The sequence below is a fragment of the Astatotilapia calliptera genome, chromosome 3 (genome assembly GCF_964374335.1).
Source record: "Astatotilapia calliptera chromosome 3, fAstCal68.1, whole genome shotgun sequence".
In the NCBI taxonomy this organism is placed as follows: Eukaryota; Metazoa; Chordata; class Actinopteri; order Cichliformes; family Cichlidae; genus Astatotilapia; species Astatotilapia calliptera.
The window spans coordinates 71,627,007-71,651,845 of record NC_137424.1 but is presented as its reverse complement, the minus strand read 5'-3'; the positions used below and the strand labels follow the sequence as shown (position 1 = coordinate 71,651,845).

The following is a 24,839-nucleotide window of genomic DNA, read 5'->3' as shown; positions in this document are numbered from 1 at the left end:
TTTAAAAAAAAGAAAAAAAAAGACGACGACTGTACCGCATTTTGATCCAGGACGTAATCTGCATGAAAACAAGCGCTCACTCTTCCTGCTCAACAAATGACAAGGGCGGAGCCTTATACCACGTGATACAGAAGCTGTGCCGTGTGATGCTAAAATTAGTAGGGAAAAAACAACGGAGAGCACGTCAGGGAAGACAAGAAAGTGACAGGAGAAAATCCATCCCGGTCAACCACTCAAACATCAATAACGGGAACCTTATACAGCGCTTCCCTATACCCGTCGAACTCCCGCAGGCACAAAGAAATTACAGAGGCCATTACTTATCACCTGACCAAAGATATGGCTCCCATCAACACTGTGCAAAATGAGAGATTTAGGAAAATGATCAACGCCCTAGACAAACGCTACACAGTGCTGTCCCGCAACTATTTTTCTATTGTTGCACTACCTGCTCTATACACGCAGTGTCGAGCAACGGTGGAGACGGAATTTCAAGCAGTACAACATTTTGCGGCAACATTTTGCGAGACATTTGTTGTTTTTATGTTTATATATTGTTTTTATGTTCAGTCTCAACTGTTACGAAGTTGATGTGCAGTTAATAAGTGCAATAAATATTTATATTGGAAAAGAAAATTGTGAGAGAATCGTGATCTCAATTCTAAGGAAAAAAAATTGTGATTCTCATTTTATGCAGAATCGTGCAGCCCTATCCGATACCAGTACCAAACTGGTACTTTTGAAACTGTACCAGTGCTTAAACAGTACTCAAACTGGTGCTTAAAGAATGGAGAACACAAAATTGGTCCAAAACCTTCTCATGTTCAGCTGTTTTTTTTGTAGAAAGATAACAATGTTAGCCTTTTCTGCAGCCATAGGGCATATATGGTATCACTCTTGGCTAGAAGCAGTGCTTAAACAATGGAAAAAGGCAAGGCAAGGCAAGGCAAGTTTATTTGTATAGCACAATTCAACAACAAGGTGATTCAAAGTGCTTTACATTGACATTAGAAACAAGAACAAATAAAAAGCATGATTTAAAATTGATTAAAACAAGCAAATAAACTAACTAACTAATTAACAAACAAACAAACAAACAACAGTATATAAAATCAAAACAGATAAAATCAGAACAGTAGATAAAATCAGTAGTTGTGAAGTAGCATAACATAAGCAGCATGAAAGGTGATAGGAAGACAGCATCTGCAGACCGTTCAAGTTTCTTTTAAGTGTTCTTTATTTTCTGGCGTCGCCCTTCAACAATTATCTCAAAAAACATAAGAAACCCTGAGTCAAAATCTCACCTGCTTTATATAGAATTCCTACTCACACCTGGATCTCATTAACCTCTACATTGGGAAAACAGGGTAGACTAAATAACACGGTCTAGACAAAGAAACAGGAATAAAATCATTTTTCCACTTAACAAACTCATTCACCCAACTAAACAGTTTGAAAAGTCAATCTCTTCACCTAATCTGATTCATGAGGTTATTTTAAATGAAATAAACAATTTTACACAAAATAAACACCCCTTCATTTGGTTACACCCAATTGACATGATCAGTGACATCATATCCTATAAAATCAGGAAGTACTGGGGCGGCTCTTCCCACATACCTGCTTTACACATAGGACCTGTCCTAAGGAACACACAATGGTAAGTATAACCAAACTACATAAACAAATGAAAGATTCAAATCAATTAATGATGAAGTGACATTTAGCTTTAAGTACATTTGCACTGATGACATAAATATAACCAATGCTACCACAAACAGACCCGGGATAGTATGTAGAGCTAAGGTTACATGTGCTGTGTTTACATTAAAGCATTATGATAGACTATGGGATAACAGAACACAAAATAACAATATATGCAAGTGACAAATGGCAAATGAATTCTGTCCTAGCCACTTTGTCACATTCCCCCCCCCTTAAGTCCGTTACTCTTCATAGGAACGGGAAAGAAAGTCTGCCACAACATTCTTTTTCCCCGCTCTATACCGAATCTTAAAACAATATGGCTGCAGTGAAAGATACCACCTCGTGATTCTTGCGTTGGTGTCTCTCATTCTGCTCATCCACTGTAAAGCTCGATGATCGGTTTCCAGCACAAATTCACCTCCCAGTAGATAGTATCTCAGAGTGTCCAAAGCCCATTTTATTGCCAAAGCTTCTTTTTCAATTGTGGAATACTTCATTTCTCTGGGGAAGAGCTTACGGCTTATGTACTGCACAGGTCTTTGGTCCTCTCCATCACCTTGCAGCAACACAGCTCCCAGCCCAACTCCTGAAGCATCAGTCTGTACAATAAACGGGCACGTAAAGTCTGGACACTGCAACACAGGCTCATTACACAAACAGTTTTTCAAATCCATGAATGCAGCCTCACACTCTGGAGTCCATTTAATTTTGTTGGGGCATGATTTACAAGTTAAATCACTAAGAATAGTTGATCTGGTAGAGAAATTAGGGATGAAACGACGATACCAGCCAGCTAAACCCAGGAAGGATCTCAACTTTTTCTTTGTAGTCGGAGGAGGACAAGAGGCAAGGTTCTCGACCTTACTCACCTGAGGGCGGATGACCCCACCCCCAATGACGTATCCCAGGTACTCCACCTCGGTCTGTGCAATGTGGCATTTCCCAGGGTTGATGACTAGTCCAGCTGTTCTGATGCGTTGCAGGACATCAGCCAGATGTTTCACATGGTCCTCCCATGTCTCGCTGAACACCACAATGTCGTCAATATACGCTGCTGCATAGCCATCAGCTCCTTTCAGAACCAAGTCCACCAGCCTCTGGAACGTGGCTGGAGCTCCATGTAGTCCGAAAGGCATAGTTCTGAAACGATAAAGTCCGCTGGGAACCCTGAATGTAGTTAAATCCCTTGAGGACTCTGTTAGGGGGACTTGCCAATAACCTTTACAAAGGTCGAGTGTTGTGAGGTACTTGGCATTACCCAAGCGCTCAATCAATTCATCCACTCTTGGCATAGGATATGCATCAAAAGCAGAGACAGCATTAAGTTTTGAGAAGTCAACACAAAATCTCTGTCTTGCATCATTTTTCTTGGGGACGAGTACCACAGGGCTACACCACTCACCTCTAGATGGCTCTATAATCCCTGTTGCAAGCATTTCTTCCACCTCCTGTTTCAATGCTGGCATTAGCTTTGCTGGAACTCTGGAGGTGGTATCCCTGATGGGTGGTTGATTCGAACAACGCAGGTGTATGTCATGCTGAATAAGATGGGTGTAGCCTGGCTTTGTGCTGAAAAGCTCCTGTGGCATTATGGCCGCGAGCTCCTCCTGCTGTTCTGGTGATAGATGGCTCAAATCCGGAAATAGCTTTTCTTCAGTACTGGTGGGAAAGAATTGCTCTTGAGGCTCTTCTTCCTGCAGTACAACACGAGCCCACAACTGAAGTGATTGCTCTGGCTTCTCAATCCACTCCCTCAACATGTTGACATGAAACACCTGTTGCTTTTTCCGACGATTCGGCATGTTGAGCTCATAAGTGACAGGACCTGCTTTCCTGTTTATCGCAAATGGCCCCTGCCATTTGGCTAAGAGACTGCTTTCAGTGGTTGGCAAAAGGAGCAACACTTTTTGTCCTTCTTTAAAGGTCCTCCTGCGAGCTGTCTTATCATAGTTCTGTTTTTGACGTCGCTGGGCACTTACTAGGTGACAATGAGCCAGTTCCTGAAACTGTTCAAGCTTGTCCCTCATTTTCAACACATAAGAGAGGGAAGAGCACTGTTTTTCAGGGCTAGCTTCCTCCCAAGCTTCCCGAAGTACATCCAGTGGACCTCTGACATTATGGCCGTACAAGAGCTGAAACGGAGAAAATCCAGTTGATGCTTGTGGTACCTCTCTATAGGCGAAAAGCAAAAATGGAAGCCATTGGTCCCAGTCTTTTCCCGATTCTCTTACGAACCTCCTCAGCATTGATTTCAGGGTTTTATTAAACCTCTCAACAAGTCCATCAGTTTGTGGATGATAAGGGCTCGTTTTGATTCCGGTAATTCCCAGAAGTTTGTAGACTTCTTTCAACAGGTTGGAAGTGAAGTTTGAGCCTTGGTCTGTCAAGATTTCTTTGGGAATACCCACCCTTGAAAACATCTGTATCAGACAATTAGCTATTTGGCGGGCTTTGACCCTTCTCAATGGGAAAGCTTCAGGATACCTTGTTGCATAGTCACAAATCACTAGAATGTACCTATGCCCTGAACCACTTCTCTCCAATGGGCCAACAATATCCATGGCAACACGAGAAAAGGGGACGTCTATTACAGGCATAGGAATGAGTGGGGCTCTGTCTCCTTTCCTACTTGGGGCTGTCAACTGACACTGTGGACATGATTTGCAAAACTGGGCAGTGTCTGAAAATTGCTGTGGCCAAAAAAAACGAGTTACCATTCTGGAAAAGGTTTTAAGATGTCCTAAGTGGCCTGCCCAAGGAACTGAATGAGCCAACTGCAAGACTACAGGTCTTAAGCTTTTGGGAACAACCAACTGGTCACCAACTTTGCTACGACGATATAGTCGTTCATTCTTAACAATGAATACTTCCCGTACTCTGTCTGTAATCTGTGTTGATTCTTGGGTGCTCTTAGCAAACAGAGGTGCTAAAGAGGGGTCCTCCCTTTGGAGTTGGACAATATTGCTCGGGACAACCAGGAGCTCATCGATCTCTGGTTCAGGAAGTGACTCAGCAATTTCTGTCCCCCTCACTTTTTCCTGTCTTCTCTGCATTTTACTTTTCTTTATATGCGGCCTACTTGGTCTGTCAATATCTGGAATTTCACTGTCTGCATAGGGCAACTCACTCAAACCTGGCTCTGACTGAGAAGCTTTATTACCAGACCTAGTGACTACTAGCAGACCTTCACATGCAACATGCAGATTCTTCTCTTCTCTGTCCTTCTCTGTCTTTGCTAATAACTCCCCAAGAATTGGCATGTCCCGGCCCAACACAATCTGGTAGGGAAGTTTATCCATTACTCCAACTGTAAGTACGTACTCCTTTTCATTAACTTGAAGGCAAACATTGGCAATAGGATAATCAACATTATCACCATGAACACACCAGACTTTAACTTTACCACAAAATGTGGTGTCGCTAGGGAGGCAATCTTGCCTGACAAGTGTGCGGCTACTGCCTGAATCCAAGAGGGCAACACACGGTTTTCCCTCAATGAAAACACAGATGGTGTGCTCCTGATCACTGGAGGGTACTAGAGACTCTGTTTCTTCCTCTAGCAAGTCAAAACACTGTGGTGAAAGACACATGTAAGTCTTACTGACTTGCTGACCTGGGCAATCTGCCTTAAAGTGACCTGCTTGACCACAGGCATGACACACCAACGGGCCTCTCTGCTTTACTTCTCTAGCGCGGCTACTGCTAGTGATTGGGGAACTTTGTTTAGGGCTTTTAGCTTTGTACCCATTCCCACCCCCTGACCTACCCACAAAAACATTGGCTGAACTGGGTTTTCCTACCATGTACCCTTTTTGTGGGCGTCGGGCTGCAAGAAAAGCCTCTGCCATCTCTGCAGCTTCTTTTGAAGTGGTGGGGTTGCGCTCTTTCACCCAGGTCCTCAGCTCTGGGTTAAGAACTCTGAGAAACTGTTCCATCACTATGACATCTCCTATTTGGTCCTTTGTCTTCTCCTTTGGAAGCATCCACTTTTCATATAGGTCTTTAAGGCGGGTTCGCAGCTCTTTGGGTGTCTCATCGTCCTTCACCGTCATGTTGCGAAATCTGGTTCGGTAAGTCTCAGCACTTATTTCAAATTTTTCAAGAACGGCGGTTTTTACCTTATCATAGTCCATTGTTTCTTCAGTGTCCATAGCAACATATGCCGCACGTGCTTTACCACTAAGAAGTGGAGCCAGATGCAGTGCCCATTCTTCTTGTGGCCACTGACATCCTGTTGCAATCCTCTCAAAAGTGGTTAAATAATGTTCAATATCTTCATCCTCACCATAGGGCTGCATCTTCGGGCCTTTCCAACCGCTTACTCTGCCCAGATTGGATGAATGTGGTGCTGCGGAAGATTCAGGGGGGTTTCCTCGCTGTTGAACAGGTTGCTGCACCTTTTGCCGCACTGAGGAACTCAGAGGCACTCCGGAATCAGCTACTGCACCTTCCCACAGCATCTGATGCTCCCGGCGCTCCGACTGGACCTCCTGCTGCAGTTGGCTGAACTGGTGTTGCATTCTATGCCACCGTTCATCCTGGCGTTGTCTGTCCTGCTCCCATTTTGCCTCACGGTCAGCCTGCTGTTGCATCAGGCCTTTTAATAAAGTTGAGAGCTCTGAGAGACTTTGTGCTTCCGTGCTGTGCTCACCCGTAGCTTCTAGCAGGTTGCCATCATCTTGGGCCTCCTCTGGGGGAAAATCTGTTGGCCCTTGAGGTTTCCTTGACTTGGTTGATTTCTGCATTGTTATCACCTATTGGCCTGGAGCCACTGCTGCCACCATTTGTGAAGTAGCATAACATAAGCAGCATGAAAGGTGATAGGAAGACAGCATCTGCAGACCGTTCAAGTTTCTTTTAAGTGTTCTTTATTTTCTGGCGTCGCCCTTCAACAATTATCTCAAAAAACATAAGAAACCCTGAGTCAAAATCTCACCTGCTTTATATAGAATTCCTACTCACACCTGGATCTCATTAACCTCTACATTGGGAAAACAGGGTAGACTAAATAACACGGTCTAGACAAAGAAACAGGAATAAAATCATTTTTCCACTTAACAAACTCATTCACCCAACTAAACAGTTTGAAAAGTCAATCTCTTCACCTAATCTGATTCATGAGGTTATTTTAAATGAAATAAACAATTTTACACAAAATAAACACCCCTTCATTTGGTTACACCCAATTGACATGATCAGTGACATCATATCCTATAAAATCAGGAAGTACTGGGGCGGCTCTTCCCACATACCTGCTTTACACATAGGACCTGTCCTAAGGAACACACAATGGTAAGTATAACCAAACTACATAAACAAATGAAAGATTCAAATCAATTAATGATGAAGTGACATTTAGCTTTAAGTACATTTGCACTGATGACATAAATATAACCAATGCTACCACAAACAGACCCGGGATAGTATGTAGAGCTAAGGTTACATGTGCTGTGTTTACATTAAAGCATTATGATAGACTATGGGATAACAGAACACAAAATAACAATATATGCAAGTGACAAATGGCAAATGAATTCTGTCCTAGCCACTTTGTCACAGTAGTTAAATGTAAGTTTTGAAATTTAAGCTTAAAGTGTGGATTTGGTGCTTTATTCAAATGCAGCTGAGAACAGGTGAGTCTTCGACCTGGATTTAAATAAACTGAGTGTTTCAGCTGATCTGAGGCTTTCTGGGAGTTTGTTCCAGATATAAGGAGCATAAAAGCTGAATGCAGCTTCTCCGTGTCTGGTTCTGATTCTGGGAACTGATAAAAGACCGGATCCAGATGACCTGAGGGAGCTGGATGGTTCATACTGGGTCAGGAGGTCATTGATGTATTTTGGTCCTAAACCATTCAGAGCTTTATAGGCCAGCATCAGGACTTTAAAGTCTATCCTCTGACGGACAGGCAGCCAGTGTAAAGACCTCAGAGCTGGACTGATGTGGTCCACTTTTTTGGTCTTAGTGAGGACTTGAGCAGCAGAGTTCTGAATGAGCTGTAGTTGTCTGACTGATTTTTTAGGTAGACCTGTAAAGATGCTGTTACAGTAATCAAGCCTACTAAAGATGAATGCATGGACTAGTTTTTCCAGGTCCTGTTGAGACATCAGATCTTTTATCCTTGATATATTCTTGAGGTGATAGTAAGCTGACTTTGTTATTGTCTTAATGTGTTTTTCTAAGTTTAGGTCTGCATCCATCACTACACCCAAATTTCTCGCCTGGTTTGTGGTTTTTAGATGTATAGATTGAAGTTCTCTGGTGACCTGTAATCGTTTTTCTTTGGCGCCAAAGACTATTACCTCAGTTTTGGTTTTGTTTAGCTGGAGAAAATTGTGGCACAACCAGTCATTAATTTCCTCAATGCATTTACCAAGAGCCTGTACAGGGCCTCGGTCTCCTGGTGACATTGTGATATATATTTGTGTGTCATCTGCATAGCTGTGATAGTTTATTTTGTTGTTGTTTATAATCTGTGCCAGTGGGAGCATGTAGATGTTAAACAGAAGGGGTCCCAAGATGGAACCTTGGGGAACTCCACATGTGATACTTGTCTGCTCAGATGTGAAGTTACCTATTGATACAAAGTATTTCCTGTTTTCTACGTATGTTTTGAACCAGTTTAGTACAGTTCCTGAAAGACCTGTCCAGTTCTCCAGTCGTTTGAGTAATATGTTGTGGTCAACTGTATCAAATGCTGCACTGAGATCCAGTAAAACTAAGACTGACATTTTTCCACTGTCTGTATTCAGACATATGTCATTGAACACTTTGGTCAGAGCGGTTTCAGTGCTGTGATTCTGTCTAAAACCTGACTGGAAGGCATCGTAGCAATTATTCTGTTTTAAGAAGTAACTGAGCTGTTGAGAAACTGCTTTTTCAATGATCTTACTTAAAAACGGGAGATTTGAGATCGGCCTGTAGTTGTTCATTTGTGTCTTGTCAAGATTGTCCTTTTTCAGTATAGGTTTGATTACAGCAGTTTTTAGTGATGCTGGAAACACACCTGATAATAAAGAAAAGTTGACGATCTGTAACAGGTCTGACTCTAAAGTCTTTGAGACCTTTTTGAAAAAACTTGTTGGCAGGACATCTAAACAGCAGGAGGAGGAGTTCAGTTGACCTAAGATGTCCTCCAGGTCTTTGCTGTTAATAGGTTGAAACTGTTTCATGGTGTTTAAACAGTTTTTTGGTGGACACAGTACATATCCTGGATCTGCTGTTGATGTACCAATTGCTTGTCTAATTTTTTGGATTTTTTCAGTGAAGAATTTGGCAAAGTCATTGCAGGCCATGGTTGAATGAAGTTCAGCTGCCACTGACACAGGAGGGTTTGTTAGCCTGTCAACTGTAGAAAATAAGACCCGAGCATTATGGCTGTTTTTAGTGATGATGTCAGAGAAGTAGGACCTCCTTGCATTCCTCAGTTGTAAATTATAATTGTGAAGTTTCTCTTTATAAATGTCATAATGAACCTGGAGGTTTGTTTTTCTCCATCTGCGCTCAGCTTTCCTACACTCTCTTTTTTCATTTTTCACCAGTGTGGAGTTTCTCCATGGAGACTTTTTCCTTCCAGAGATAACCTTCACCTTAATGGGAGCAATAGTGTCCATTACATTTAACATGTTAGCATTGAAGCTATTGACGAGCTCATTGACTGACCCTCTGGACAGGTCAGGTGTTAATGGGAAGACCTGGTTAAAAATTGCACTACTGTGTTCAGTTATACACCGTTTTGTGATCACTGTTGTTGATATATTTGTGTGGGCTGAGATTTTACTTTCAAAGAAAACATAGTAATGATCAGACACGCCCACATCAGACACAGTAACCTTTGAAATGCTCAGGCCTTTGGAGATCAGTAGGTCAAGAGTGTGTCCTCTATTATGTGTGGCCTCTGTTACATGCTGAGTCAGCCCAAAGTTGCCCAGAGTGTTACTCAGGTCTTTAGTCCCTTTGTCCTGAGGGTTGTCCACATGAATGTTAAAATCCCCAGCAATAATTACACAGTCAAAATCAACACAGATCACAGACAGCAGTTCACTGAGGTCATTAAAAAAGTCTGTGCAGTATTTGGGAGGCCTGTAAACATTAAGAAACACAACTTTGGATGGGGCCTTCAGCTGTAAAGCCACATATTCAAAAGACTGAAAACTTCCAGGAGATAGCTGCTTACATTGAAATGATTCATTAAATAAGACAGCAACCCCTCCTCCTCTCCTGCTCACCCTGACCTCACTGATAAAACTGTAGTTAGGAGGGGTCGTCTCGATGAGAACAGCTCCACTGTTACTTTGGTCCAACCAAGTTTCAGTTAAAAACATAAAATCAAGGCTGTGCTCAGTGATTAAATCATTAATTAAAAATGTTTTCCCAGCTAGAGATCTAATGTTTAATAAAGCCAACTTAAGTGTTTTAGAGGTATTACTTGTCCCCTCGTGTTTGGGAGCAGTCTGTGGCACACAAGGTATGTTTACTATGTTTAAAGATCTTTTAGAGTGCAGCTCTCTGTGTTTTGACCAGGCCACATGTCTCCTGTCACCTAAAAGTACAGAAATTTTAAAACCTTCTAGTAAACAGGGTCCCAGCTTCTCCTGGGAAAAGTCATCACTGCCATAATCCTCACAGCCCGGACCCTCCACACATCACACATCAGACTGCGGAGACAGGGCATGAAGAGGAACTAAGGGGGGCGAGGCTGGGCAATGTGACTTCGATTGCTCTGTTGAGGGTGGGGCTCGATGGCGAACCTTTGGCCGCTCTGGTGGGGGGTTTATGGGGGACAAAAAGGGATTGGGACGGGGGGTAGATCTGAGCCCAGCATTGACCCGCTCCATCATCTCCTCAGTGAATTTCAGGTGTGGGGAGGAGGGAGAAAGGGAGGGGGAGGAGGGTGATGGCCTGTCAGGGGTTTGGGGGACTGGGGAAGGTCGTGGTCCCTTGTCCTGGTCGTTGGTGTTGTTGAGAGAGTTGGAGGCAAATAGGGACCCCTCTTCTTGCCTTAGATGTCTCTCCTTTCTGAGGCTCTTCCTCAGATGCCATGGATGTCTCTCCTTTCTGAGGCTCTTCCCGGGTGGGGGCAAATGGAGCTCCTCCTCAAGGTTTCTGCTGGGCTTTGTCTGTTCTTGGAGTACTGTTTGTTCCTCTTTATGAGATAACTCCTCGTTTATCTCAGCCTTGGCACCAAGCACAGATGGATGACGTATGGAATAAAACAAGTTGGAGGTGAACAGTTTCACCCCTGACTTGTTAAAATTAAATCCATTTGCTTTGAACAGATGCCTGCGTTCCCAAAAAATATTAAAGTTGTCGATAAAATGCACTGAGTGGTCAGCACATGCTGATATAAGCCATTTATTCAGTGTAAACAACCTGCTGAATCTCTCGTCTCCTCCTCTGACCGGCGGTACAGGTCCACTGATGAATACAGCTGCATTCAGAGAGTTTACAGTATTTAGTAATCCAGTAAAGTCCCATTTCAGAACCTCCGACTGTTGTTTGGACACATCGTTTGACCCTGTATGCAGAACAATGTTTGTCACAGTTGGATATTCATCTGCAATTTGAAGAATTCTCTCCTTCAGGTTGTTGACCATATCGTTAGGAAAGCAGAGGACTTTAGTGTTCTTACCGCACATCCTTTGTACATCCTTTACGGCAGAGTCACCCACAATCAGAGTTTCAGGCCTAGCCTTTAGCTTTCCCTGTGGCCTTTCACTTTTCAACAGATTTTCAGACCTTATTTCGCTGCTTTTAGATGGATGGTTGTCCGATATAGATCCAGGGTCCTTTGATAGTGGAGCAAATCTGTTCTGCAGTTTCACATTCAGTTGTTTTGGAGGTTTGTTGTTAACCTTCCTATTCACGGTTGTCCAGTCCTGTTTCCTCCCGTATACAGGGGTAGAAGAGCTTCTCTGTCTCGTAGGAAGTGAAGGCCAGTCGGTTTCAGAGATTTCAGCTCGCTGTGCCCTGCCTGTGATACGTCCTCCCCCTTCCAGGAGACATGATTTATGTCTTGGTTTTGCACCAAGACAGTCTAAGGGGGGATTATCACTTGAGGATTTATAATAATGCACAGAGTCTACTTTCTTGGTCATGTTATCTGTGCTCCTTAGCTGTGTACTAGCTTGCTCATCGCCATTGTTTTGAATCAAAGGCAAGGTTGTTTCATTTCCACACAGTCCATTTACCTCCACGTTTACTTCTAAGCGATGAATTTTTGTCTCCAGTACTGCAATCTTCTGCAGGAGGCTGTGGTAGTCATCTGTGGAGAGGGAAGGCATCTTGTTGCTAGTTAGCCTAGCGGTTAGCACCTTTCCAGGCTATTGAGGCTGCTCGGTGCCCAGACGCTGTAATCAGGCTTCAGCTGTGTCTAGGCCACAGACACACGGAGCGCTGAGGACAAGGTAACTGTAAAAATGTTGCTGTTTCTGTTAAGAACACTTTAGTCCTAATGATCTATAAGTGTCCAGAAGTTATCGCAGGTAAGCTCACACGGAAAAAAGGGAAAAAAGGGAAAAAATCAGCATAAAAATCATTAAAAATCAATATAAGAAGCAAAGCATTCAAGAGCAAAGAGATGAAGCGTCCACACTCACAAAGGGAAGGAGCAAAGTTTGTCCAAAAACCTCTCATGTTTAGCCGTTTCCCATTTTTTCTTTGGTCATTTTAGCCTTTTGGCCAGGGTGAAGGGAGTATCTGCCATCAGACAAGAAGAAAGCCATGTAACTATGACGGTGTTTGCTAGTTCACCTTACATGCATTAATGTAATAACGTGGTTAGCCTACTCAACGTAAATTACACACGAACAACATTAATCTACATATATTGTTACAAATATATGTAAGAACTGAGCCAAATTTAGTAATGCCAACAAAATGAAATAACAATATTTGTATCTTATATATGATACATTCTTCCACAGGAGCTGCTGATCCAGTTCTACACTGCAGTCATTGAGTCTGTCCTGTGCTCCTCCATCACAGTCTGGTATGGAGCAGCCACTAAACAGGACAGGAGCAGACTGCAGCGGACTGTACGGGCAGCAGAAAGGATCATCGGCACCCCCCTGCCCTCCATCCAGGATCTGTACCTCTCAAGAACCAGGAAACGGGCAGGGAAAATCATCACAGACCCCTCACACCCTGGACACAGACTTTTTGATCTGCTGCCCTCTGGCAGACGGTACAGAAGCCTGCAGACCAGGACCACCCGACACAGGAACAGTTTCTTTCTCCTCGCCATCTCCCTTCTTAACAGTTGACCTGTCACACTGCTCCCACTGCCAGACTGCAACTGCACCTTATGTACATTTTGTAGTATTCATTCCACCTCATTCATTTCTGTATTTTATGTATATAAGTTTAGATTAGTTATTTATAGTTGGTTTACACAGCTTTGTGTATGTATGTGTATATATAGACACGTGTGTGTGTGTGTGTGTGTGTGTGTGTGTGTGTGTGTGTGTGTGTGTGTGTGTGTGTGTGTGTGTGTGATTTACATTGCTGTGCTTGAGAGCCACCATCTACTGAAACCAAATTCCCTGTATGTGTCTGCACATATACTTGGCCAATAAACACTATTCCGATTCAGATACATCTATATATACACTGTCAAAGATACTTGTCTTTGAGTGAAGATTTAAGGTGATAGGACATAAATAAATGCAACTTGAATCTTTACTGAAGCTCAGTATTTGACACAGAGTTCAAGTTCAATGCTGTAATAACTAATAATGATTAATATAATAATAACTGTAATATTGGCAGTATAATATTTACATCACCAACATGAGATGATTTTAGTCTCATGAACAACATTAGCTAATTGTTATTTACTAGCTAATCTTAAAATGACTGTTCAGGACAGAAATGAAGCCCAACAATCATGTTTTTACAGCTTTAGATACTCAACAAATCAAACAAAGCTCATAAAAAAATAAACAGATGAACAAAAACTGTTTCTATTCCATTTCAAACAATGCTGTATGAAACGTTTCAGCGGTTAGTATCAAAAAACAAGTTACCAGGTTTGACAGGCTCATGCCCACTCACGTCAGACCACTGGCTTGTGCCTGTCCGTTCGACAACCTCGGACCGTCCAAACCTCTAACTTCCACCCCAATACCACAGGACGAGCCCCCAAGCTGTTACGAGTTCAAAATTGGGGATGGAGACAAGAGAAAAAAACCACAATAACAACACTGGTCTGGCCGGGTTAAGTCAAACGATGATTTTAATGATCTACCTGTTGAATTATTTCCAAAGTGTGCCAAATTGGACATGATTAAATTAAAAGTCTACTCACTGAAATTACTGGTAGAGGGTCTGTTTTGATTTTGATGAGGATCCGCGTGTGTCTAATGCAGTTAAAGTCGGTTAAGAGTATTTAATGAAGTTGAAAAAGTATGAAAGAAATGCTGGGTTAGAGTCCCAAGAAATTGAGTTAAAGGCTCAAGTAGTTTGGTAGGGAATTGGTCATGTTGTTGGTTAAAGTCCAAATTGGTTATAAGTGTGGACCTGTGTGATTATAAGTGAGGGAAAGGCTCCATTGACCTCTAGGTTGCACTTGCCTTAGTCAGACTCTTGTTTTAGGGTGTTGACTGTTGTTTCAAAGTGTTATAAATTATTATAGGACGGCAGTCGGAAACTGCTAAGAAGCGCATAGCCCGGAGGTTACGCTCCCTCCTGGCCATGGACGCGCGGTCTTGACCTGTCGGCGAACAGGGTTAGTTCAGTTTGGCTTATCTGTGGGGTACAGGGCATCATGGAATAAGCTAGGAGTTAGAGTCTCCTCACCGTTTGAAACGGTGTGATGTGCTTTTTTGGACACAGTTAAATTGAGTTAGGAACTTTAGAAATTAGGCCATAGGTTGTTCTGGAGGAAACAGATACTGGTTAATTGATTACAAAAAAGTTAGACTTTCTTCGGTTGGACCCGTTAACTTAAATTTGTCGAAATTTGTTAGGTGCTAAATCTGTCAGGCCTGTCAGTGATTGTAAATATAAGACGTCTTTGTAATATAAAATAACAGAGCTTTGTGTGAGACTGTGTGTGGCGTGCAGCTGCAGCGCTGCGAGCTATTTTTAGACTGTGTGTGAACATGCAAATGAGGTGGCTGCTGTGAAGCGCACAGAGGAGTTTTGCTTGCTGTTTAGCGTGTTATTGAGTTTTATAATTATGATTTGTAAATAATGATACATGCCTGTAATTAAAACGCTGATTTTGCTGATTATAATATTACAAATAAGGTTTTGAATGACTAGGGTGAATGTTTGATGTTTGGCTGGGTTTTGATATAGAAGAGACAAATCATGTATGATTTAGACCGGCACTTCAGCCGGCATAGTAAGATTGTGATGAAAATGATATTAAATAAATCTCTTAGTGTGTTGATACAGGTGGCTATGGGCCTGGACCAACTGCCCCCACAAGCACAGCGGCCGAAGCAAAATTATAGTAATGGAAACCACACTCAGCAAGAATCAGCAGCTGTGGAAAAGACAGCAGCTAGCAGAGAATTAAAGGAGAAATTAAGAGAAGTTTTTAACACATAAAATTGGGGCCAACAGACTTGTGGAAGTTGGGAAGGTGTCCGGAGCATCACAACAAAAGGTGAAACAAAAAACACACACAAGCAGAGTAATGTGAGAGAGGCACGTGCTAGAGGAATGCCTCGTTTGAAAAAAAAAAAAAAAGAAAAAAAAAAGTTAAATTAACCCACCTACAAACGCACACACGTGCAATGAAGAAACAGCTTAAATTCATGAACACGTGAAGATTTTCCAGCAAGTTTAAAGCAGCGAAACTTAACATACACCTGTTGTTAAATAATAAAGTTTATCCACTACTAACAAATAAACTCTCTGGGTTGCAGGACAACAACTTAACTTCAAAAAAGACACTGGCCCAACCCGGGGTAGCGGTCATGTCCGGTTGGGGGCTCTTTTCTGACCGTTTCCTCGTGGCTGCGTGCAGCGGGGCTAGGGGAGGGTTTGTGCTGACTAGGGCTGCCACAAACGATTATTTTGATAGTCGACTAGTCACCGATTATTTTTGCGATTAGTCGACTAATCAGATCATCATCCATTGGACGTAAAACGTACAGCAGCATCTGCTCTTATATAACTATCATTAGCTTACAGCTTTAAGTGTTTAAGGTATGTGCTAACTAAAAATAAAGACAAGATGATAGTTTATTAAATTTTAATGAAATTTGCAGATTGTTTCGGTGAAGTTTAATAAACTCCTTGCTTTCTAAAATCTAACAGGACACCGGAGTATATTCTCAGCATCTCACACTTCTGATAATCAGCTGTCTGCTTGAGGTTTATTCAGCTGTGTAAAAACTATAACTTTAATCGGGCCTCGGGGACTTGGGTCCTGGTTTGTGTGTTGCTGGGGTTGTGGGCAGGTGGGTGCGTGGGGGCCCATCCCTGGCACATGGTGCCGCCGGTGTGTCGAGTCACCTGGGGGGCTCTTCAAATGGTGGGGGAGATTGTCACACCTTGCAGGAGCTTTCCTCCTTCAGCCTCTCCTCAGGAACTCTCTGCAGGAGGAGGAGATACAGGAGAGGTGGAGGAAGATCTCAGCCTGGGCGTCTATCGTCTCATGTAATCTGGAAGATGAGTGGATGGTGGGGGGGGGGGGGGGGGGTGCAGTTTTCTCTGTGGGTGGGGTTGGGTGGACTGTCCCGGGCTCTGTGGGGCCGGGGGGCGCTGCTGCGCTGGGCCCCGGTCTGGATGGGCCTGGGCCCCCTTTACCTGGCGGGTCGCAGAGTATGGGAGTGCCTACTGGGGTCAGCGGGGGAGCTGGCCCCAGGGAGGGGTCACCTGCCGCTCCCTTCCTTCTCTCCCCATCTCCAGCTGCCTCCCTCTTCCCGCTCCACCACAACCACAGCCTCCCTGCTGCTGCGGAGTCGGGGCGGTCTGCCTCTCCCCGCCGCAGGGAAAAGGGTAACACCACCTGGGTCTGGGTGCAGTTCCCCCCTCCAGGGGCAAGGGTACCTAGACCCGGTTTGTAGAGTACGCTTGGGGAGTGTGATCGTGTATACAGCGTCTCTTTATGTCTGTCTCCACATCGGTTGAGTGTGAAGTGCACATGAGAGCATGAGGGTGGGAATGGATGTTTGTGTCTGTGTGTGCCTGTATGTTTGTATCTATATGTCAAGTTGGGTATCAGACGCCACCTCTCTGGGGACATCTCAGGCCTCCAAACCTTGGAGGGCCTATCTCCACCCACCACCACTTCCCCTGCCGGTGGCGTACTCCCTCAGGTGTCGGTGCGTTGGTGGTTCTTTGTGTCTGGGGGTGGGCATCCAGGTACACACCGGCTCACTCCTTGGCGGCCGCTTATCGGGGCCTGGAGCCTGGGGCTCGCTCGGACCACTTCGGAGGTGGGGTGCCCCCGGCCTCTCGGCCTGGGGCTCGGTCACTCAGGCACAGCTGGCTGCCAGCGGAGCTCACGGGCACGTCACTGCAACTCCCCTGGCTTCTGCTCCGCGGCTGCTGAATGAGCCCTCATCTGGGACTCTCCTCAGCTCTTACTGGGACAGTGGCGCGGCTGCCCCTCTGTGGGTCTTCCTTGGTCTCTTGTGTTCTGGGGGCCTCTGGATGTCTGGAGTTTTGATCTCCTCCATACCTGCTTGATACCATAAAGGATAGGGCTGTGGCTCCCCACACTCCCTAGCAGATCATTACATGGAGAAACCTTTGGAATGCAAGCATGCTGATCCACACAGGTATGCACACAGGTGTACACATGGGTATTCACAGACGCGGACTACAGCTTTCTTGGCTGCTGCCTCAAAGCACATTGTGCGCTGTCTATCTTGCGTGCTGCACAATATCGTTTATTATTTAGTAACTATTGATATCGATTGCTAGCTAGTTTATTGTGATGGTGCTTTTTTTTTTCTTATTATGTTGCTGCAATGCGTCCTGTCATAGAACCCTCCAACGCATAGTGAGGGCTGCAGAGAGGATCATTGGTGTCTCTCTCCCCTCCCTCCAGGACATTTACAGCACCCGTCTCACTAAAAAAGCCCTTTGCATAGCGGCTGATCCCACGCACCCAATGCAAAGCTTCTTCAAGCTGCTGCCGTCGGGGAGGAGACTGCGGAGTCTCCAGGCCAGGACCAGCAGGCTGAAGGACAGCTTCATCCATCAGGCTGTCAGGAAGCTAAACTCCCTCCCGATTCTGCCCCCTCTCCCCTCTCTCCTCCACGGTCTCACTGAACTCTGTCACACACACTCACACACACACACACACTCTCTGACTCACTCACTGGCCTGCACCAGTTACCAGTCACTTTGTGGAGCATTGGACTGCCATTACCTCATAAGACTTTGTGATACACTATCTCTTACCGTACATTACTAAATCTCCATTTGCACTATTTGCCTATTTGCACTACTCTGCCTGGTTTGCACTCAATGTCATTTACCCTTATATTGTATATTGTATAGCTTTCTTGTTATATGTAAAATTGTATTATATTATTTAATTTTTTTTACTTTAAAATATTTTACTTGCATTTTTAATCACTCTTATATTTAAATGTTCATTTTCTATTTTATCTAGGGATTGAGAGTAACGAAGTTTCTATTCTCTGCATGTCCTGTACATGTGGCAGAATTGACAATAAAGTTGACTTTGACTTTGACTTTGTGTTCGTTTTGTTTTTTCTCTTTATGCTTGATTACAGGCTGCTTTGTCGGCCCGGAAAGCCGAGGCTGACCTGGACTCCTGCTCTCCCCCCTACCATCTTTGCTCTCTCCTCTACCATCTTTGATGTGACCCTGACCAAATGCTACAGCAGCTGGACCCACAACAACAACCTGAAAATGTCAACAGTGCTGCAGGAAAACGATCTCATGCAGCGGAGACGGAGAGCGTTAAATCCAAGGCCCGTTTCACTACACGGGGAGATTTCCAGACAGCTTCAGCTGACAGAGCTGTGACGAGACGCCCATTAAGCCCAGATGAAAAGTGAGGCCGAGCAAAAGAATGCTGACCTTAACAACTCTGCATTAAAACTGTGCAGGACAGTGACGGACCAACACGGACGTTCGGGCAGCAAAAAGGGCGTGCCAGAGACAGGAGGAGGTCAGGAGGCACCTTGGAATGAACAAAAGCACCAGGAGAAAATAAGCTGAAGGCACAGGTGTCGGGGCTCGGCCAGGAGCTGACCTCTGAGAAGAGCCGAACAGCAAAGCTGTAGAAGGCCGTGGAGCAAAGCAAGGGAAACATCAATGGACTTCATTCTGACTTGTACGGAGAAGACTCTGAGGTTTCTGCCCTCAGTAAGAGCTCAAGGCATCAGAGCAGGAACTGAACATGGCTCAGGAGGAGCTGGCTGATAATCGAACCCATCAGGCTTGGAGTCCCAGACACAGGACTTCGAATCAGGCCGGAGCTTGCTGGAGCAGGAGGTCGCCAAACCTGACGAAAAAGCTCCAACAGCAGGAGCAAGCCCTGAAGGAGCTACAGAAGCAAAAGGGTCAAGTTAAGGAGGAGCGGAACAAGGAGAAGATGCAGGATACTGGAGAAAAGGACTGCCTCAATTGGGGCCAGAACCAGTATGGACAGAACTTTGAGCAGCAGCACCAACGGATGCAAACGGACTGAAAAGGAGGAGGGCAGGACCCCAGGGCACGCTTCAGGCCGTGGTTTACCCAGAACACCAGAACAGGAAAGTGATGAACATAAACACCCACATCTACATGCACTGACTCAGAATGAAGAGAAACACACATATGCACATATGCACTTGTTGATTGAGTGAGAAATGACACACACACACATAAATCGAAATGCTGATTCAATTCACTGAGAAGTGATCCACACACACACGCTGATGCAATGAAGAATGCTTTACTAACAAATGCTGCACATGTAACCCACATAAAAATAAAAAGAACTGCATCTATAACTAAATTGGAATCTTAAATTCCAACCGGAGTGTGTCCGTGAAGGCATCGCGACGCGTCGTGACGCACGCCACGCCGCGAGTCTGCACGTGCCTGTTGTGACCAATCATATTCGCGAGGCACCGATATATGCCTTCCGGGTTGTCGTCTCGAAAAGACGCGGGGGAGAGGCGTTAGCGGATGGAAGCAACAGGTACGTGGGGCGAGCGCTTTTCGCTGTTTACTAGCTTGACTTGTTTTTGAATTAATTGTGGATTGCGTTCAACAGTATTTTGATACCGCCGCGGGTAGATGCGTGGGGCTCGTATGTGACATCGCACGTAGTGAATGGTGAGTTGAGCCTGAATGTTTGTTTGTATTTGTAACCTGTATCAGTATGCCAGTGCTATTAGCTGATGGGATAGCTAAGGCTGAGGCCTACTACATTACTACTACTCTCACTTTACGTGGCTGTAGTTTTGTTATTAGAGATTGTTATTTATTTTAATTTATTACAATGGTTGGATATGTATTTGTATATTGGTATTTTCTCATGAACTTTATTGTGTACACTGGAACTAAAGCTAGCTTGGGAAATTTAGATGAATTTTGCTAATAGTGGTCCTGTGATTATAGTGCAGGCTAGTGGTGCCCTGGAGAGACCACAGCGACACCACTACCTTGGATGGCGAGCTAGGCCCAACGAGCCAGAACCCCAGCTACAACTTCCTGCGGTCTGGTAGGAGGCTGCTGCGGCCTACACTCTCCCCCCTGGTTTTCAGTCCCCCAAATCTCACTTTCGAGATCTCAGTCTTGGAATCTCAGTTCTGATCATCACACTTCCAATTTCAACCTGTTACAGACTGTCATACGCGTTGGACTTATATCAATCATGAAATAGCAACTTTATGGACATTGTCTGCCGGGGGTTGGAGGAGGTTGCTGCACCGCTGTGCAGCGGATATTTTACAAGCTTGAATTATGTTTTATCTTTTTCCTGTCTGCAGAATTTATAAATATTGGTATTTGGTAATTGCACTTTATTTTCACTATAAATAATAACTGTAATCACAATATCTGTGGTTGTATGTTTATTGTACTTCACTCACCTCCTAGAGCCGAATCTGATATCTTCTGAATTAGCCCAACTACTCATAACCAACTTAAATTATTTTAGCTTATGTACTTGCTACACACACAAACATCCAAATACGGAGTCTGTTACAACAACAAGAACCCATTGATTGTTTATTGGTTAAATGGATTTCATGCCACCCAGAGGGCATCTGTGTAGATTTAGGGGACAAGGATTAGTGAATGTCCACAAACAATTCACCAAGCCTGTAAAAGAAGGGTGGATGTTTTGTCTTGCTTTGTTTTGTTTTTGCAAGAACAGAAGGATGATAGAGACTAAGGGGGGAGGCTGTAGCTTCACAGGAGTGTGAACTGCAGACTTAACCCTTTGGTTGCTAATTTTGAGTTACTGATGTTTACATTAAGAAAATTGTGTTTTATTAGCTGTATTTCGATTAATGTATCATATTATATGGTTGGGAATGTTAAATGCTAAAGTGAAGAAAAGGTTTGATTTCACTCATAAGTGAGCAGATTATTATTAACCATAGCGGGTCACTGTAAAGAGTCAATCAACTTTTATAGAGATAAAAAACAAAAAACCCTAATAAGCCTAATTCTTAAAGACCCCTCAAATTATTTACTAGATGTTTATTTTTGAAAATTAATAAAAATCTGAGTTTAACAAAACATTTTAAATGTAAATATCAAGCTTACCTTTCTTTCTTCCATAAAATGTGCTTGTGGGCATGCCAGCCATTTTGAAAAGGTGGGAAAAACAATTGGCAAGGCCACACCCACACATGTGATATAATGTTAAAGGTACTGTTGTCCTCTCTAAGAAACATCAGGACTTAGAGGAGTGGCAAGTAGAGTAGGAGAGCTACAAGCAAAAACTAAATGTGTACTACAGTGCGCAAAAATGAATTACTGGGTCAAAAGGGGTTTATGAGGGACATTTATAAAACTAAAAATCCCACAAACTTTAAAGTGCACTTGAAAAGCTCACACAAGAAGGTTAACCTAGCTTACCTTGAAGAGCTCATCAGGGGGAGCACACTCCCCCTCCTTGAAGAGCTCCCCCACTTAACCAGCATCCCCAGAAAACAGCTAACCCCAGATAAGGCAGCGTGATGCATCCCGAGACAACAGGACTGGGACATCTAAATAAATGTGTGAGTCAATCGCCTTCAAAAAGGTTATCAATTCATTTGAACTAAAATTAGGACCACTCGGTGCTGCAAGAGTTAATAGTCTCAATACCCAAGGATAAGCGGAAGAGCATGATTGATATAATGGAACTAGGATTTGGTTACACTTAATTTTTGCAAAACACAACTAAAACTATAACTGAAACTAATCAAAACTAAACTCAAATTAAGGACTTTCTGAAAATAAAAACTAGACTAAACTAGCAAAGAATTGGTAAAAAAAACTAATTACGACTGGTATAAAATTGAAAATCTGGAGTCGAAACTAAATAAAACTGAAAACTAATGAAAATGGCAAAACGATTAAAACCCCGGTGCAGAGATTGGCAAATCTGACCAGGAAATGTTATAAAATGAATTGTCGGAACAGTCAGCGTTAAAGTCACCTTTGACAGTCCAGACTAAGATGGCGTTGAACATCTTCAGGGCGGAAAAGGGTTGGTGTGACCAAGGTGTGGTTTGGCTTGTTGTATGTATATTTTGAGATGATGTGGCTCTGGAGGGACCAGTTACCAGGGCATGGAAGGAGGACAGACTCATTAAATGAGGAGAAGGAATTTCCTGGGATTGGAGATCCTCTGGGTGAGTGGTTGACTGAGAGCATGTATAAAATAAAAGTTATCTGTTGTTATTGATTGGTAATAGATTGATAATTGGCCACATTTACAGCTGTATTGACTTGTTGTGGACGTAGTCGACTTCAGGTTTAAGCACTCTAATCAACAGGTTGAAAATAGTGATATTAAAGGAAGAGTATGCAGCGCCACCCTGTCAGACGCCAGTGACGGTGGGGCTCACTGATGAATCAGGTGAGCTGGATTCATGGCTGATTCAAAACTAAGATTCCCCTGCTGTGGTCAGTAAGGGGAAGACAGGGGGAAATAGAATTTAAAAGAGGCATTTATAAACATTTATGTGCCAAGTTAAATGGGATAAAAGGGGATGTTTTTACGCTTATCTTGGCATCAGCTTTATTATTGCATCAGAATCATATAACAAGCATTGCATTAAACATTTATTGAAGTTTTTGACATTGTACTAACGTTTGTCTTCCAGTGATTGTTATAACCGCAGGTTAATCTTCTATTCTTAATCGTATATTCACAGGTGTCAGGATAATCATGTGATCTTCTATTGCAGGTGTAACCATGATCATTTTTATACATATTGCAGTTTGTTGCTCATTATAGAGTTGTGCACAAGTTAATAAGGGTTAAAAGCTACAGTCAGCGCGATGTTTGGCTGATCTATGGTGTGGAGTGACTTCGAGCATGGAAGGCTGCACGTGCTTACATAACACTGATATCATGTTATTCTTTGTGATCTTTTATTCAATTATATCTTTAAGTCAAGTTTTAAATAGTGGTAGTTAATTAAATGACATTCATTTAAGATCATATTCTTGGGTCAGAGCATCACACGCAGATCAACTTAACAACCTGGGAGACCTTGTAGCTGCAATATTGTGTCTCCATATGGAACAGTAGGCGGAAGCAAACACATGATTTTTGGGGGGCAAAGGTGAGGATTAAAAAAAAAAAGGCTAATTTGTTTTTGATGTCTTCTCTTAATATGAGTGGTTTTAGTAATCTTCAGACACACCTTGCAAATGTGCTTATAATGAGTTTGCACTCGGCCTTTTGAAGGTCATAAGCTTTGTTCGGCGTGATGGTCCGGACTGATAAAGTGTAGGAAATGCCTTGAGTGCAGAGGGCTAAATGCAAACACGCGTACACACATAGGATATGATTAGAATAAGTCCCTGGGACATTCTGAATATTCTAAACCAATTCTGAATCACTAGAAGGTCAGTAGATAACAACATTAGATTATTAGGGTTAGGAAGAGAGGTGTTTTGGTTTTCTGTCTCTTACAGAAAAAGGAACAGACACCAGATGAGGTCACAGAGATGCGAGGATCCTCCGCAGCAGAGACAGACACAGTGACTGCCGAGACACCAACTGGGTCCAAGTGTCATGGCGTTTGGGCTCCAGCTAGTCACCTCAAAAGGATGGATCCCATAAACACAGCAATAACCATGAAGGGGTTGGCGGAAATCCAGGAACACCAGACCAACGAGGTTCGAGAGGCTCTGCTATTGTTGGAATAATTGTTTTTCTTACATTTGAACTGCGCAAACACAGAGGTCATCTCACCTATGGTTCGCTCATCAGGGGGACAAAGGACCTCAGGAGTGAGAAGAGATGAACCCGGCCACACTGGGTTATAGGGTGTTGGTGAGCTCATTATTCTAATGACCTCATCAGGGGGAATTGTTAGATTATAATATTATTTTATGCCATGTTATACCCTTAATTAAAGATTATGAATTATTATGTAGTTTTAGTTTGCATTATTCTCCTGAATTAGAAGAAGCTGATAACTATTGCATTAGTTAAACTGATTTGCATTACATTAGACTGCTGATTTATTGTGGATAAATGATATTGTTTTATGATGTTATCAGAAATACTGTTTGCAGAAAGGGATCGCCTTATTTGTCTGATTAGAAGAGAACGGAACATGCTGGAGTTTTCTGCCCCATCTCAGCAGGAGCAGATAAACGGGGAGCCAAGGTCGTAGCTTAGGCGCCGTGTGAGAGAAAAGCATGTGAATGTTTAGGCTTTTATGATAAGGTGGGGGCACCAGAGGCTATAAGAGTTTGATCAATGCTCCACCATTTTGAGATCTGAGGCTGTCTGCATACAGTGTCCATCTCCCACATGTGTGATCATTAAAATCATTGTTTGACTTAACCCGGCCGGACCAGTGTTGTTATTGTGGTTTTTTCTCTTGTCTCCATCCCCAATTTTGAACTCGTAACACTGGTGGCAAGTGGCATCTTGGCGGCTGCACGCTTGACTTTTCTCAGTTCATGGGCAGTTATTTTGCGCCTTGGTTTTTCCACACGCTTCTTGCAACCCTGTTGACTATTTT

General features: G+C 43.4%; 1 protein-coding gene and 1 long non-coding RNA gene across 6 annotated transcripts in view; one reads left to right on the top strand and one right to left on the bottom strand.

Annotated features, from left to right (window-relative positions):
• Positions 1–24,839, bottom strand: part of LOC145425769 (uncharacterized) — a 51,318-nt gene that overhangs the window by 4,551 nt on the left and 21,928 nt on the right. For 2 of the 5 annotated variants that reach the window (XM_080299092.1, XM_080299091.1), the window contains exon 2: positions 12,306–12,405. The exons of 2 other annotated variants lie outside the window; for them this stretch is intronic. Coding sequence is in view for 1 of the 3 variants with exons in the window: in XM_080299089.1 (XP_080155215.1) it covers positions 10,353–11,990 (1,638 nt within the window). In the remaining 2 variants the exon portion in view is untranslated. Of the gene's footprint in view, positions 1–9,440; positions 12,406–24,839 lie in introns of those variants that run through there. One more of the 5 variants, XM_080299089.1, reaches the window with a different exon arrangement.
• On the top strand, positions 3,583–6,331 carry LOC145425772 (uncharacterized). Its single transcript, XR_013906512.1, has 2 exons — positions 3,583–5,777; positions 5,998–6,331. It is a non-coding gene; the product is annotated as an uncharacterized LOC145425772 (long non-coding RNA).